Source organism: Botryllus schlosseri, chromosome 14 (assembly GCF_051294905.1).
Source record: "Botryllus schlosseri isolate E-star chromosome 14, Bs_hap1, whole genome shotgun sequence".
Classification (NCBI taxonomy): domain Eukaryota; kingdom Metazoa; phylum Chordata; class Ascidiacea; order Stolidobranchia; family Styelidae; genus Botryllus; species Botryllus schlosseri.
Window position 1 is genome coordinate 13,726,133 of NC_137249.1, and position 17,573 is coordinate 13,743,705.

Below are 17,573 nucleotides of genomic sequence, written 5' to 3' on the forward strand. Positions count from 1 at the left end.
CAAATTGCTACTATAGGCAGGAAAACGTCGAGCCGAATTCAGCATATGGCCGCTAGTGAAATTGTTTAACTTTTTAAATCAACATATGAGCTAACGGGAGAGACATACCGTACCGAATTCATCGATTCAACTCAAGTCCATAGCAAGCGGACTTGGTGGTTTATTTTTCGTCAGCGGCTACCCGACCGGTCAAAAACAGGTCAAATTTGACTGTAGTTTACCAAAGTTTAGTACTCATTCGCCATTCTTCAGAGATATCTGAATATATTTGGCCATTAATAATAGTCATCAAATGGTTGCGCGTTAAAAAGAACATTTTTTTAGTCACAGGCAACTATTTCATAGGGGGGAATTTCAGCTCAAATATCGGCCAAGGGGGGCACGAGACGAAAAAGGTTGGGAACCACTGTATTAGTGTATCTAGCTGCTGTATCCCTGTCTTAAATGCGCATAGACGACAGACTTCTTATGTGAGCCGGAGTGTGACTTCATTACTTTATATCACGCGATGAGGAGAGTGTAAGAACACTGATTAGACCTACAACTCAATGCTCGCTCAATCCAAAAATCACACATAGATATTATCTCGAGTCTGCAATACTCTCAAAACTTCACCGCTGCATGGACGTGTAATTCGTCGTGGATGTTCACCGAATTTTTATAACTGGAGCCAGCCTTCGCTGCTGAGTCTCGTGCATCTGCATCTGCGTTCGCGTTCCTCATTGCAATGTTACTAGATGTAGTCTCTCGGTTCGGTTTGGAAAACGCAAGCTTCTGCAATTCTGCTACCGGACCTTCAATTAGTAAGTAGAGCGCATATCCAGCGAGCATCGAAAGCACTAAAGCAGCTGCAAAAAGATACCAAGACTTACGGATTGCTCATGCTTGCCAGGTTATCCAACATACCCAGATAGTAGTATATAAATATGTCTATTCTCATGTGGAGTTCTACCTCTCGGGAGGTATACATAAATATTACGACGAAAGTATGGACCATGTACGTAGAATATGTTAAACGACTCAGCGGAATGAACGCTTTCCAGCTCAACAAAGGAGTAATCGGGCCTGTGAAAAACATAATTATGTTTATAATATGATATTTATAGGCTATATAGCTGAGCTCTTTTGACATACTCCTATCAATCAATATGTGTAGGCTTTACCTCCGTAACCGTATGTGCAGGCTAAGGTAATCCACATTAGACCGAAACCCCACAGAGGCCGTCTCACCGCTTCGTAAAATGCCATCACATCGTAACTTGGATAATGTTGGTACGGAGACTCATTTATACTTCCAAACCATCCATAAACCACGGCCAACTCCACCGCAATAACCGTCACCCAGAGAGCTGCAACGAAAACCTGGAACGTACCAACGTATATTTAAATATTCCAAGCAGTACCCATAGGTATTAAACTGGCATCTAACGCAACCATATTGTTGCAGTTGGTCGGATTTCTTACAAAATTTTGACTGCGGAAAAATCCAACCCTGGCGGATATCGGTTGTTGAGGTGTCTCTAAAATATTTTGTCATGGAGGGTCAAAAATTCCGTAACGCAACTGGTCACAGTAATCGCGAATTATAGGTCAGGAAGAGGGTGAACCATGTTTGCGACTCCTATGAACATAAATTTATGATTAAAATACTTCGACCTATACTTAGTCACAGCTTAGCACACCAAAATTATGAAAAATACTTATTGCAGCATGTGAGACTATTATGCCTCTACAATATATGAAGCAACGAAAATTTTCGTCATTGAGCTTTCAATGGTAAAGGTGATTGGGCGGTACCGGAAACATGTGTGAACTGTAGCATGGCAGAATGATTCGACACAAAATTAGGAAAATAATGCTAGACTTGATTACATGAGGCAAGTCTACGTCACTACTCAAAATAGTATATATTAGAAATTTCGGAATAATCTAACGTTTTGCGATACTTTATAATCCGGCTACATATAGATTTGCCGCTGCCAGTACCAAAACCATTGCGGCGTGCCATTTTGTATCAATATTCAGGGACGGTTTTGTCCAATACTGGATCACTTAGGTACTCAGAAATGGTGCTGCACTTTAAATGCTGACCACCTGACATATGAATCTGTCATGGGACCTTATGAATAACACATAAATGATTTTTGAACCACGAATGATGGTATGCTACAATTATTTGTCGTGTAATGAAGGCCTGAATATTGGCCAAAGGAGTTTCGTTACCTTCCTTAGTTTCAATTTATTCTTCGTTACATGGAGTACGTAACCGGTTAGCAACCCGATGCAGTAAACGCCAATGCGACACCAGGGTCTGTTGTATGTGTCTTCCCAATAGCTCGGAGTGTCTTCCACTTCAGAGTTCTCCTCGTAAATCGACGGGATATCCAGATTAGGAATGGCAGTCCACGGATATGTTATGAGCTCGAGCAGTCTGTATACGTAATGATAGCATCAATGCGAAGCAAGCGTTATTGTAGCGTCTGTCTTTAAGCGCATATCGCCATATGTGAGGCGCGGCCAACCCGTGGCCCGCGAAAAGCTTTTGAGTGGCCCGCGAAGTAAGTTTCAAAATTAGTTGCATTATCAAAAAATAGGCAATTTATTGTGAACTTGTAAGGCCAAAATATTGATTAGCTTGCCTGCGAAATTTGGGATATTGATGACTAAAATATTAGTTCCGACACACTGGCGTATCCAGGGGCCCGCCACATTTTTCGTAGATCTTCGTACATGACCATAAAGTAGAATTTCGTGGAAGATTTATTTGACTTGAAATTTTTCTTAGCACTTAGCGCGATTTCTTATCACTCGATTTCTTGCTTTCATATTGGTACCCCTCCTGAAAATTAAAAATTAGAAATACGCCTAATTTACAGAATTGTGTCTAAATAATCGCAATCATGACACAATCACAACATGCGACTTTGCTTCTGCACTCGCAGAAATATCGTCGGCGATGCACAAATTGATATACGCATGTTCACCGAAATCTTCTATATTGATATGCCCAAACGCCGAATACGATACTAATACTATAACACTACGAATACTATATGAATTCAAAGACCAAATGATACCATCCATTTTTATGGAAACAGAACGCGTAAATCAGCATTATTATGAGCACCAAGTCCCGAAATATCTATAAAACGTAATCTTTTTCACGTGAAAATATTATCCTTTAGCTAGATTACTAACCGGAACGTTAAAGAGTATTCGTAGACATCTGTTAGCAATTTGTAATGCCTTGTCAATGCTCCGGTGATGGCCGCACTCCCCAAAACACCTATTCCAAGGGCAGCAAGTCCGGCTTTCGGAAATCTGAAAGTAATAACCGTACACAACTAGAAGCCCACCTAACAATTCAGATGATCGAAGATACAACAGTTTTTGTTGAAGATCTTTTACAGTCCATCTCAGGGACAGTAAGGACAGGCGTTCAGATAACAAGGGCATACGATCTATCTTTTTTCCACCAAGTGAACATTGAGTTTTCTCAGTATTAGACACTTGGGGACAATAATAAATCATCGATATAGATACACTCTTAGCCTTAATCTGTAACTGTCACAACGTTACTGTCGCAGCATATGTTCAAATTTGTATGGTGTTATGACCATACTTTGATAACAGTGGGCACCAATTTTGAACGAAAAATTAGTTGACTTTTATTTGGCAATTGATTTAGGCTAATTTTAGGGTGCTGATTCCAAAAATGCCACTGGTTTTCTCCTATCACGTCAACTTTTTGCTCTATGACATATGCCCAAAATATGCAAATTTTCACGAGTTTAACCATTTTACTTTTCTATATCATCTAAAAATCCATACTTTTAACTTATAATAAGTTATATAGTCAAGGGCTCGATTGAATTATGTCGGGAAAGGTACTGGTATCGATCTAGCCCGATGGTTTCACCCATTTCTGGTTAGAGGATGCAATTATCCGAGGATATTTCACACACATATTTGATTCAAACTGCAGGATATGGCAAGAAAAATAAACATGACATTTACTATCAGCTATAGGTCCAATGCCACTTTCAGCTTATTCAGTGTCACCTGAAACTCCTATACGCTCGATTATTTGGATCAAGATGAAGATCTTAGGGATAGCAGGCCAAATGATGAAATTTTGAAATCGAAGTTGATTGAGAAAGTAAAGTAATCCATCAACACGAGTTATTGATCTGACATAAGCTTTGCGACTTGGAATAGACATCTACGAAGCTTTTAACATCCTCATGAAGTTAGAAAAGATTACTTGACAAGGTAGAGAAGGTATCTCACTGTCGATCCGGAGAAACAGCCTTTTCCTCGTAGGCCTACTTTCGGTAGCTTTGTGTATATATGACTTGATACTGGCATTGGCATGATACCGTTACTATGGACTACCGGAGGAGTTGGAAATCCCGGTTTTCAAGTCAAGTGAATGGCAAATGCCTCTATGGTAGCTCAAAAAGGATCCTAAAGTATGCCATCCTCCAAAATGGCAAAGTCTTAGGTGCAGTAACAATTGCACACTCAGTTAGTCTTCATGAATAATACAGAAACATTAAATTCTTCGTGAATAATACAGAAACATTAAGAGTAATACAGAAACATTGAATTGTTGCAATGTCACGAACACGATTGAATCATATGTGTCAGCTTTGATATATTGTGTTTTCTAGTGGTTAAACAATAAGGATGCACATGCAACCCTAATACACAGGTGTCACTGCCATATCTTTATGTCGAACGGCAGATATCCAAAAAAGCTAAAATATCTAAATAATTTACCTAAAAACCTTGACATAGTCAGAGATGGACAAAGAGAAAATGTCCCTCAACATCTGAAGATGATGGGGATAAGATACCAGAGTAGATTGGAGCTTACATATCTTAGCTGACTGTTGCTCAAGTATCAAACTAGACAACCTACAGAACAGTGTTGGGATGACTCGAGTCATGACTTGACTCGAGTCAGACTGAAGTCACCTTTTTCGTATGACTTGACTTGACCCGAGTCACTTTGCTAAATTGACTTGACTTGACTTGACTCGGCGTATCAGAAATGAGGATTGACTCGTGACTCGGAGCAAAATTCACGAGTCAATTTCAAGTTATCAAGTAATCGGTGTCGATAAAAATCACTGTATCTTGCATATATGTTCGGATTGTTCGCGAAACGCTGGTGTAACCCGTGAGAGCGACCAATCACTCAATGATCGTGCGTTTTAGTGAGGCTCCATTGTTCTCTCACAAATAAATAGACCGCAAACGAAGTGATCGAAGCTTACAACTTACGTTGTCGTAAACTAGTATAGTAAAGTAATTTAATAGCAAAATCTCTATTTCTGTACTCTGTTCTTATCTTAGCCAAACCTGTTTGAAATTGGATTCGAATATTGTTTATTATAGTCCTCAACCATTGGCGCAGGCTCGAATTGTATCATATCAATTTGTAAATGGATATCGTATTGCATCTTATTAATTGATTCTCGATTCTCTACTTAGGTTGGTAACTATTAACTCAGGATATGCAATTACTCACGTAGGTTAGCAATTATACGTATATGTGAGCGATACAAGGCCTTCTTGCGGGTATATTGAACTCTATATTCGTTCATCTGCTCAAAATCAATGACCACTCAATCTGTATTTCAGACACCTATCAAAATGCAATGACGTAATCATGCCTCATGCTCCCAAAAGCCAACTTGGCTTGAATTGTGACTTAACTCGTGACTTGACTTGACTTGACTTGATTCGAGTCATCTCCAAAATTCGAGCGACTTGACTTGACTTGACTCGAGTCACCTTCGAAAATCGATTGACTTGACTTGACTCGAGTCAAAATATGCAATGACTCGAAATGACTCGTGACTCGAAGGTAGTGACTTGATCCCAACACTGCTACAGAATAATAGGTTATTAGCGTAAATTTGCACCCTGAAACTCGCACTTTATTTGTCATGTAGAAGCAATATCAGTTTAAATCAACCAAATAAAGCAAGGCCAATGTTTATTTGAAGTCTATGATTTACTTTCGACCGCTTGTGGTTTTTGATACGTGTTATATAATAAGCAAAAAATATTTAAAAATAGTGCTATTATGTGGGAGACAATGTGGTGGGTGACTAACCCAGAAAATTGACGTGATGTAGAAAAACGGAGTCATTTTTTAATTCAGCGCCCAAAAGTTAGTCAAAAACAATGGCCTGATCCAAGTCAACAAAACAGTGCTGAACAGTGTAATCTATGTAATCTATCTGCGGCTATGGAAACAATAAATATATATTGCATGCAGAATGTGTATTTCTACCTCCTGTAGATGGAAGCTGATGGCTATTAATGTATAGAAGAGAAACACCAACCTGAAAAGTAGATAGAGGAATATCGGTGCGACGATAAAAAATTGCATGTCATTTGCAAGGTACCATGTCCAGGGTATGCACTGAAAAATGATATTACAATAAGCCCACCCATGCCCATGCCCACCATTCGGGTGTCGGAACAATCAATCCTCAAGGATCCCATGCGTGAAATTCTATTCGTCTTCCCCAGAAAGCAACATATAAAGGAAAATATTGAAGTATGCTGACTAGAAATATCCTTTCCCAATTGGTGTATCAAGACGACAAAATGGACGTAGGCCATATCTTGTTATTTAACTACCGTTGAAAATTCACTGTTAATATCCTGATAGAGACAAACCACGGCGATACAATAAACGATATACGAACGAAACAACAAGACAAATCAGGCGATTGTCACCGCATCACTTAAGAAATTGAAACACACATCTCCAGGGTACACTGTAAAGTAGCCTACTCTGTGGCCAATGTTGAGAAATAATGTAACAAAACCACCACGACACCGTTATTAGATCTTTGAATCGTTGTGGTGGAATATATATGGCTTAACCTTAAAGCAGAAATAACAACACTGGTAAACTGCTATTGTTTCATGATATGTCATGCTTACTATGCATGTGTGCGCTATACAGCCAACATGATTTTCTAGTCAATTTTAGACACTGTATTATAAATTAATTATCATTATCACTCTAAGTACGAAACAAGTTTACCAGAGTACCGTGTGCCTATTACCAGAACTAGAAAAGTCAATGCATACCGATTGATCGCTGTTCTTTGGTATCAAATTGTTAATATACAGCAAATTTGTCCACCACCAATCAACACATGGCCCCCTGAACGGCATGTTAATGCTCTGGTAGAGAAGCCCTCCGCCTATTCTTTGATACATTCCAACCATAAACAGGATACCAAATATCAAGGTCGGAGTCAACCTTGAAAACGTCAAACATTCGTTTTTATATCGATCAATAGCATGGTGTCGATCTTACCTGAGATACCGTTGCAGATACATGAGAGGCACGTTCAATTTTCCGCCGTTTCTTTGCATTCTCCCCAAAGCGAGATACGCGACCAAAAGACCGCTCAAAAAGAAGAACGAATCCACCGCCAGAGTTCCATTGATTATGGCCAATTGACCGAAGTTAGATGGATATAATTCCCCATAGTCCACGATATTGTCTGTGACAAAATTTAGTGTCACACAAAAGGTTATTAAATCGTGTTTCGCGTGGTTTTAATGTCGCCTGGCATGTGGCGTGACCCGAGTCGTCAAAATAGTCCTCTTCGCTATTCAAATAGACGTACAAGTAATGCCATAAATTTCCTATTAATTAGAAGTAGAAGTGAACATTCTTAAGGCAAGTCAAAACTACATCAAGTAGAAATAGAAACTGAAAAGTATTCAAGCAAGCAGTATTAAAAGTAAATTAGGTCGTCACATCGCATACTTTTGACAGTAAATATGAGGTGGCTACTTTCAAAGTCACAAAATGAATCTCGTTAACCAACTACAAACAGATGCAATTTTCAACAACATACTAGACCGGTGGATCTCAACTGGGGTCCGCGAAACCTCCAAGTTTGCGAGATAGTTGATAACCTAATCTGATTTATTTTAATTAGAGAAATCACGAGGAAGTTTTGCTTCATAACTGCTAAACCTTCAGGACTCACATAAACAAAATGGCCTTCTGAGATGAAATATTCTACTGTGCAAACTCAATTCGATTGCCACATTACTATTAGACTAATGATACACATGTATTGTTTTTTAGGGATGTTTTGTTTGGGTTTCATAAAAGATTTGACTGCAAAAATCCATCTTCGCATGTACTATACATAACCGCTATTGCAGAATATCTTCAAGGTGAGCTGCCAGATAAAAAGGATTATGCTGACCGTTATATAGGTTCATTAAATAAATATCTGTTTCTCAATTTTGGTGCCATATCTGATGCGATCATAACCAAGGGTGTGGTAGGAAGCATTACGCGATATAATTACCGTATATTAGCCACCGCGAATATTTGTGGAAGCAACTCTTCGGCACCCGGTCATGCCAAATCGACGGCACGGATTTTCAAGACACGGCCGCTCATTTCAAGAAATGCAGCTACAAAAATCGCTTTGAAATATTAAAATTATTTCCAATTTCTACATGAATAGTTCGATATTATTTTCAAGAAAAGTCATCTTGTTGCTGTTTATCACTGAGAACCACTGTATTACACTATCCCCATACAGCGGCTATTTAACGCGGTTGTTATGAAAATTTCACTGGTAAAACTGGTAATCCTATCCAAAAAATGCATTATACAAAATGCGAATTGTAGAAAGTAAAAAGTAAAAAAGTAGTAAAAAAGATAAAAAGTGAAACTAGTCCCATAACCAACTGAGTCAGTAGAAAAATTAGTACAAGAAAAAAAGCTACGTTTTAGCACTCCGAAAAAGTGGAAGTTCTTCGTTACTGCATGACCGCCTCTGGGCCTAACCATAAATTAACCAAGCATTTCTGACTGCCTACCTGCGGCACCCAATGAAAATGCGTACGTGTGCCCTAGCACAACCCAGGCCATACTAAAAAATCGAATGCCATCAAGAACCGGAATGCTACTCTTCTTTCGTTTCATGTTAAACAGGACTCGGTGATTCGTTATGACTGAAAAGCACTTCAGCACGTTGACTTTCGCTGTAAAAATGAAGTAAAATGATTACCACATTTCGGCGTATCAACGTCTACCTACAGCTTGACGAAGACGATTTCTTCGTGACCACTTCCAATATCGTGCCGACAAGTGCCAGGAACGTCAAAACCGATAGTATTACTCTGAAGAATGCATAAAGTATATGTACAGAAGATATTGCATGGCAAATGCAAGGACAACAATTTACATTAAGGCAATGTCAGCCCCGCTGAACGGCAACTTTTCCGGGCAATCTGCAATGGCGAATTGATTTTCTGGTAATAGCAGTTTATTTAATTCGGCTATATCGTCTTGCGAACAGGCTTCAGGAACGCACTGGCCGACGCTTATTCCACTCGGTTGCTCCTTTAACAAGACATCGAATTTAAACAGTCATTTACTCACAATTTGCAACTTGCAAATATACGCCATGCAAACGGTTCGTGACCAGAGACACTCTTACTTCCAAATTGTTACGGAGAGGCGACTGACAACTTTACAATATATTGAATTGTTCACCCCATTTCACCAGACTAGATGCGTTCGCTTCATGAGCGTAAGAAATTAGTGCACCGCCATAGGAAGTTTGCTCACGTAAGAGAGAGATTCGATCTTGGTGTAATCACAATATTCTATGGTATATTTACCTCAAATTACACCGCGGTGTCTTTATTTTAGCTTGTTATCCTATTGCTGTTAAAAGACGAAGCCCGACGATATTATTATTTTAACGTATACGTACTGGGTCACGTCCAAAGCTGACGAGGCACATCTTCGTTGTGATATCCTGCCTGTCGGTTTGACCTATGCATTGGTAATACCTACCCAGCCATCGATAGTTGCCTTTGTACAAGCCGCTTTCTTTTTTGCCATTTGAATCGTCAACTGGAGATAAATTTTAGCGTTAATCCAATTCTTTCAATCAGGCTGCAAGCAATTTAAAGATTACACATTCGTTTCATGATATATTATTGTGAAATAAATCAGTATTTGGGCCATATATCTAATTGCACTCTATATTTCCATATAATTAACGACACCAGGATGACATCCGGGAAATGAGACCCGTTAGACCAGGGGTGGGCAGACTACTGCCCGCGGGCCGCATGCGGCCCACAACACCGTTTTGTGCGGCCCGCGAAAGCCTCAAGAATTATTGAATAAATATATAAAAAATAAACAATAAAAATAATAATAAAATTCGTACTAAAAATCAAATTTATACTATATTTCGACATGATAGTGATAAGTTATATTCTTACAATAGTATTTTTCATTTCATTGATGGCGCGATAGCCCGACCTCGAGGTTCATGCATTTTTAAAGGTATTCAATTGCTAAACTTCACTGAAAGTAAAACGTAAATGACCTAATTCGGACCACGAGTGGATGTTGGCAACACGAGCAAGATTACTAGTTGTTGGGCTGTACTTGGAAAAAATGATTCGCGAGTGTGTTAGATAGATTCGTTTGTTTGTTCGATATTCATCTTTCGACTACATTGTTCATATCACACCAGGCCGATATTGTTTATTTTTGATTCCGTATTTATCAACTTGTAGCACGGCCCACTTCTAGGCTATTATAAGACACTGATTATGCGGATCACGTGTCAAGGAGGAGCCCAGACAAACCTCCAATACTTAGGTAGGAATTCTGGAGTCCACCTCGGTCGGACTCGAACCAACAATCCATTGGTGTTGTAGCTGTGGATCATACCACAGATAGATTCGTTCTTTGTATGTTTGTTTGTTCGTTTGTTTGATATTCATGGTGTTCCGACTGGGGAAGCGAGTGACGCAGTTGGTTAATCACTGCAGTCACGACACCAATGGGCGTTGGTTCGAATCCCGGTTCTGAACAACGTCTACGTGTCGGAGGATTATCTGGGCTCCTCATCGCCGGCCTCACTACTACGGTAGTGGCCTGAAAAGCCCAGACTGAAAATGAGCCATGCTACAAGTCGGCAGCAGAGACCACGGCGGGGACGCATGGGAGCGAGAGAGAATGACGAATGAGTTCGAGAGAGATTGAAAGATGTTCCCAAGAATACAAAAAAGCAAAGACCAATGAACAATAAGAAATTCATGTCGTGGAGCACAAGGCCTAAAATGGCGATAAGCTTCACTGTGTTGTGCCCATTAATACATACATACATACATGGTGTTTCGACTAACATTGTTTATTTTGTTTCGGTATTTACCGACTCGTAGCTCGGCCTACTTCTAGGCTTTTTATGGGACACCGCCTACGCGGATCACGTGGCAAGGAGGAGCTTAGATAAACCTCCAACACTTCGGTAGGAATTATGGAGTCGACCTTGGTATGTGTAACATAGTTAAGATGCTGTCACCATTGTGTGTCCTGAAGTTGAACCAAAAGTACAATCAGCAAATTCATGAACAGATTGCAGCTCACAGATTCAAATTCACATCCAGTTCTACGAACCGGGGCAACCGACACTCATCCCTAATTTTGACAATGAGGAAGACGAGCTTATAAATTCTCATCAATATTTATGGCGCGTGTACGTTATCATCAAATCAATGTTCGATTATATTTAAATATAAAAACAGTCCTACACATGTGTTATTTCCATGTCGTCGGTCACTATGTAATCAAATAACAATATTGAATTTTGGCTTAGTATCCCAATTTTATATAGTGCGACCCGCCAATGGATTCAAATGGTGAATGCGGCCTGCCAGCGAAATAGTTCGCCCACCCCTGCATTAGACACACGCCAATTATACCTATCGTCATTACCACTTCTCCTCAAGTATCGCACCGCTTACGTGGTATTAAAACATATTTTCAAATGTAGGCTACATGTACACGACTATTCCCTTGTGACTGTACTTTTGCTCAGGCTTCTTTGGTAGCAATATAGCTAGAATTTTTTTCAGTTCGTGCCTCATTAGATATTTCGATTCTACTCACTGAAACTAGCGTAGGGTAGACGCAACGCCAGATCATTCCTAATTTTCAAAACATGTTGATAACATTTAGAATCGGTAAAATTGCCCGAAGATTCATTCCTGTGATTAGTAATGCTCGCCGTCTCCCTTCTGTACAACTTCGAAGCCTTTCCAGCAATCAGCACGTTTTCCTCTTCGAACATGGCCGCTACTGAGTGATGGATTTGGTCGCCGATTCGCTTCGGTAAGGCGCGAAAATTGCGGGGTATTAACTGTTTCTGTTTGATGAATTGTCGTCCTGTAAACTTGCTTCCCGCTTGAGCGCAACCGAACAGAAGAAAGACAAACAGACACTGACACCATTTCATTTTGATACTAATGGTTTTGAACTTATCGATATAATGTTGCCGTTAAAGACCTGCGATCTAACATAAAGTATACGGTTAAAATGTATCGTGAATTTGGGTTGTGGCGGCACAGTGTCAAAATCCAGCATTAGACAAATGATCCACGAATAGTAGCGACAGCCCCATCCCTTACAGAGTATATGCTGTTTAGATTTAGCGGTTTGCTAATGTACGAGTAAATTCTGCAGTTTTGCTTACAATATAGTATTCTATAGCATTCCTTCCAGGGATTTTGTCCCTGACGCATCATGAAAATGGTGCGAACCCGTAAAAAGTTCTTGTTTGAGTGAACTCGAACTTTTACTAAATGTTATCTGTGAACAAGAACTTATGACATCACCCAACATCACATCGCTAATTCCAAACACTCTGCAGATGTACAGTGTACACAATAATTGACGAACTAAGTCATAGTTATCTGAAATCCCAACATCCATCAAGTTAGAGAATACGCTGTGACTGCAAATTTTAGATGAGAAGCTACATCTGAAAGCGCTTTTGCGTTTATGTGCTCTTCGTGCGATTAGTAAGATGTCACCCATAATGAAGTGGCTTAAAGAAAATGTCTTATCTCATGATTTTATAACAACTCGATGGCACAATTCTGATCCAACCGAGGTCAAGTTGAGGTCGGGACGACCCTGCATTCGCACCTAGTTTATAATCTCTGCTAGGGAAATCTTCTAAGCCCGCCGCGGCAACTATTCTGGGTCACGGACACAAATCTATCTGACATGGACAACTCACTGTATAAGTGTAGATACTGAAATGTAATTGTCAGCACTGCCTATGCCAAGCACGTATCAGTGACAGAACTATATATCATCGGCACTAGGCTATATTATTCGACATGAATCGTCCCGTCCATGAACTACTAAACAAATGTGCGGCTCATAAGCAGATTCTTAAGATCATTGACATGCTATTCGCTCAGAGTGTGCCTTTGTTCTGTCTATCCGGGAAGGTCGTAACACTAAATGATGATATCATTCATACTAATCTATATTGATTGCTCGCGACGGAATTTACACATTCAGGTGCATGTGATCATATCTCACACCATATTATGCCTTTCTAATATACGATTGGTTTGGGTAAATATGTGTACTTCACAAACAGAATCTGTGATTGCAATTCCGGCACGATTATACGCAGATACCAGATTGAATCTGAGTCACTCGCTCTAGCATGAAAATTACAAACGAATTGCATACCGTCGTCTATTTGTGTGGTAAACGGTGCCCGACGACAGGAAAGTTGTGGATGACATGATACCGTTATATAGTTGTTCTTATGTCGGCTTAGAATACAGACCTATATCAGCAAGCAGGGGTTCCATGAGTTCACGGCACACACTGAAGTGATACACGCTTGTCCTGGCCAACATGGGTTGACGACAATTAGGCCCGATCAGTAATCGAATTGTGACCGTTGTGTTGGCAGGCGTCCGCATTGGCGTAGGCCTACGCAGGGGGCGTTGGTGATCGAAATCGAGATCCTGTCCTTTTGACATGCCAATTATATCTCCAACATTTATAAGTCGATTTCCAATTACACAGTTGGTATGACGCGGTTGCGCTTCGACTGAAAATACGATGACATATTTTCCAAGGTTAAGCCTCGCATTTCTGAACGGATATCTGAAAAGGAACGACAGTACTCACACCGATTTGCAACCAATAGGGGTAGAGTGGGGTAAAACGCCCAGGCGAGGTAAGACGCCCACCATCAATATCACAGAACAAAGCGAGCATTGGATGCGTCACAGTATCGCAGATATCGCCCAATGGCCAGACGAAACTGTCACTTTGATTTCCACACCAGGCTGAAGATTTGTAATGTTTTATGAGATTTTATGACTTTTACACATATTCTAACCAAAAGATGGCCTTTTACAATCAAATGGAATGTCATATTTACCGGATGCTACAGAGACTTTTCCGATTCTATTTTTGCTTTCACTACGCTTAGTTGGATTTAAGCCACAGTCCGAAGGTGAATTTACAGAATAACAACCTGGTAACTGATTCACAAACAATGGCGACCTTGAGGCTAAAACGCCTACCCCACCCGTGGGGTAAAACGCCCCACCCACTTATTCCAGTAAATGTCCACTGAGTAGTCGTTTAGGGTGCCTTTATTTTGTGCTAGGAAACTTATGAAAATTATGGAAACTTATGAAACTTAGGAAAACTTATGAAACTTATGAAAACTTATGAAACTTATGAAAACTTATGAAACTTATGAAACTTATGAAAACTTATGAAAACTTATGAAAACTTATGAAACTTATGAAAACTTATGAAAATTATGGAAACTTATGAAACTTATGAAACTTATGAAAACTTATGAAAACTTATGAAACTTATGAAACTTATGAAAACTTATGAAAACTTATGAAACTTATGAAACTTATGCTTACGAAACTTATGAAACTTATGAAACTTATGCTAACTTATGAAAACTTATGAAACTTATGAAACTTATGAAACCTTATGAGACTTATGGAAACTTATGAGACTTACGAAAACTTATGTAACTTATGAAAACTTATGAAACTTATGGAAACTTATGAAGATAAAGAGCTCTTGGATGAAGAGCCGTTCAATATACAATTTAAGAATATCTTCTTATTGAAATGAACCCGATTATTTTCGGCTGAAACACGTTAGGGGTAATCGTCAGTAGCTAGTAGAGAATTAAAAAAAAAAAACATTGTAAAGCAACAATCGCAATGATAAAATGAATACAAGCCAAAAAATCAATCAATTTTAGTTGAAACCGTCCGCACCCGCTTCATCCTATATTATAAACCTGATTGGAAAGAAAAAATTTATCACCGTGAATTATACTGGACTCATTCACCTTTACTTTGCTTAAATTTATTTCGAATGCCAAGTGAAAACCGTGGGCGTTGTCAGTGTGAAGTTGGATAACTCGGATAATTTTCACGACCAGTTGTGGAAATTGAGATAAATTCAGTTCATAACAATTAAGTCAGAGCTCTTTGTTATAAGCACGAGAATGGCAAATGTCTGTACAACAGCCTCGGTTCGTTCCGGACTATACAGTTCAGTACTATTTTCCGGAAAACCAGAAGTAGATTAGATTCAAAATTGTAAAGCATTGAAAAATATCAGAAATAAATTAGAGATTATCAGCATTTCGCTCTAAGTAGACAGTTATGTCGGAATCAGGGTATCTGGTATTCTCCTAAATTAACGATGCAATTTACATAAACATTGTTCGTAATTGTGGAAGAATTAAAGCTTCGTCCAGAGAGTTAGCATTTTTATTTAATCTGTTGTGAAGAACAGTACATCAAAACAATGAGACGTCTACCAGCGCATCTGAGATATTGTGCACATTGCGCAATCTTGAACTTTCCCCGCGCGGCAATCAAATTGGGTCACGTGTTAGCAATTTAGCATATGAAGATTGCGACACAGTCGCGTTTTCTGATTGACGCTGAATTGGTATCTTTGGAAATAATAGTCGACGTCAATGCCACTCAAGTATTTAGAGATAAACTTAAACTATGCTTTAAGACAAGGGTCGGCAACCTACGGCCCGCGGGCCGGATCCGACCCGCCAAGCGAAATCGTCCGGCCCGCGACGAAATATCTAGTTACCACGAGAATACGGCCCGCCGTTTCGTAATGAGTTCCAATCTGCTGTGCAGCACTGCTTGGAAAGAATGCGGCATTGCTCCGATATAAAGTATCCTACGTCGTATTTGTCTATTGTTACGCCATAAAACTGGTGCGAAGGCAGTCGACTAGTAGCCTATCTCGTACTAAAAGTAGGAGATGGAGAATGTCTGTGGAGTAGACTAGACCAGTGCTTATCAAGCGGGTGTATCGCGCAACCGAGGGTATGCCATACTTTTTTAAGGGTTTGCCACTCAGATAGGGTGCGACAATAAAGGTGCCGTTCCTCTGCTCAGACGCAATGACAAAATCTCAAACTTTCCCGTTTCATTATAGATAACTAGCATCCGTAGGTTAGTCATCTGTAGTTTAATTCACCAGAAGACATTTTACGCCAAGACAGCAAACCTGAATAGTGTTTTGGACACAATGTTGAAAGCTGATTTTATCTCACAAACTGAATCACCGACAGCAGTTAGCCTACCTCAGATATTACTAGAAGCAGAGCATCAATATGGCGATGTCTTGTATATCTGCCATGTTCGCGCATTAAGTCGAGAAGCTATATGCTTGCACGAGTGTATGAACTGCGAAATGAAATAGCAACTTTCCTTGAAAATACAAACATCGCCGACTCATAATCTTGTCATCGAAAATGGGCATCTAATCTAGCTTTCGTAGTACATTTAACGTCACATCTAAACAAATTGAATTTGCAACTTCGGGGGGAAACAACTAAATACATGAGACGTTGAGACACATTCGAAACAAAACTGCGACTCTGGGAATGTCAACAGTACAAAGAAAATTATGCTCACTTTCCTCTGGAAGAGAGTAAACCTGGTACCAGCACTATACATTTGTAACTGTGATATACGAAATTTAATTACTGAATTTCCACCCGCTTTTCCGACATTCGTTCTGTAAAAAATAAATTCTGACTACTCAGTACTCCGTTTATTGTGGACGCCAAAACCATTGCCAGAAAATTTCAAATGGGCCCATTTGAAATGCGATGCAGTTGAATTGAATGACAAATTTCATACAAAGAGCATATCGCTGAATGACTTTGACAAAGAGTACGTTCTTGAAATGGGTCTTCATCCCAGCTTGACCAACAATGCAAAAGAAATGGCATCGACTTTTATTTTCAACAATGAAATTCACGAAGAGCAAGCTAAGATCACGTATTCCAACGCCCATTTAGGATATGGTCTGATTCTTGCTTCATCTGACTTGTTACCAGAAGTTGAAAACCTTTCATGAAGCAAGCTGCGCCAAGTGTCACATTTATCCTGCGTTGTTGAAGTGTAAATACATGTGTTTTTTTTTCTTTTTGTGATTTGTATGATTGAGATTGCAGCATTGTAGGGTAATATATCGACGTGAGCGATAAATATAGTATTAAGAAAAATTCCGGCCCGCCGAAATGTTGTGCACTCGAAATTTGGCCCGTGACTAGCAAAAGGTTGCCGACCCCTGCTTTAAGACAACCTTTTCGGTTCGCGATATTATTGAAGATACTCGCGAAGTCGTGATTAGGGCTGGGCAT

The 17,573-nt window shown here is 39.6% G+C and overlaps 2 protein-coding genes across 2 annotated transcripts in view; one reads left to right on the forward strand and one right to left on the reverse strand.

The window, feature by feature from the left end:
- The window catches only part of LOC145456489 (uncharacterized), a 36,716-nt gene that overhangs the window by 8,394 nt on the left and 10,749 nt on the right, over positions 1-17,573 (forward strand). The gene's annotated exons all lie outside the window — the stretch shown is intronic.
- Positions 569-12,722, reverse strand: LOC145456463 (nose resistant to fluoxetine protein 6-like). The gene is made up of 13 exons (XM_080334578.1): positions 11,987-12,722; positions 9,789-9,931; positions 9,255-9,412; positions 9,107-9,189; positions 8,887-9,051; positions 7,352-7,541; positions 7,120-7,294; positions 6,360-6,439; positions 3,199-3,321; positions 2,224-2,431; positions 1,164-1,362; positions 907-1,065; positions 569-848 (listed from the first exon to the last, which is right to left on the reverse strand). The coding sequence occupies exons 1-13, from the start codon at positions 12,330-12,332 to the stop codon at positions 604-606; spliced, it is 2,274 nt and encodes a 757-aa protein (XP_080190704.1). The 5' UTR covers positions 12,333-12,722; the 3' UTR covers positions 569-603.

Coding starts and splice junctions, on each gene's coding strand:
- LOC145456463 (XM_080334578.1), bottom strand. CDS start 12,332: ATGAAATGGTGTCAGTGTCTGTTTGTCTTTCTTCTGTTCGGTTGCGCT. Junction 9,190..9,254: donor GGGGCTGACATTGCCTTAAT/GTAAATTGTTGT, acceptor TGCATTCTTCAG/AGTAATACTATCGGTTTTGA. Junction 6,440..7,119: donor CAAAGAACAGCGATCAATCG/GTATGCATTGAC, acceptor ATCATTTTTCAG/TGCATACCCTGGACATGGTA.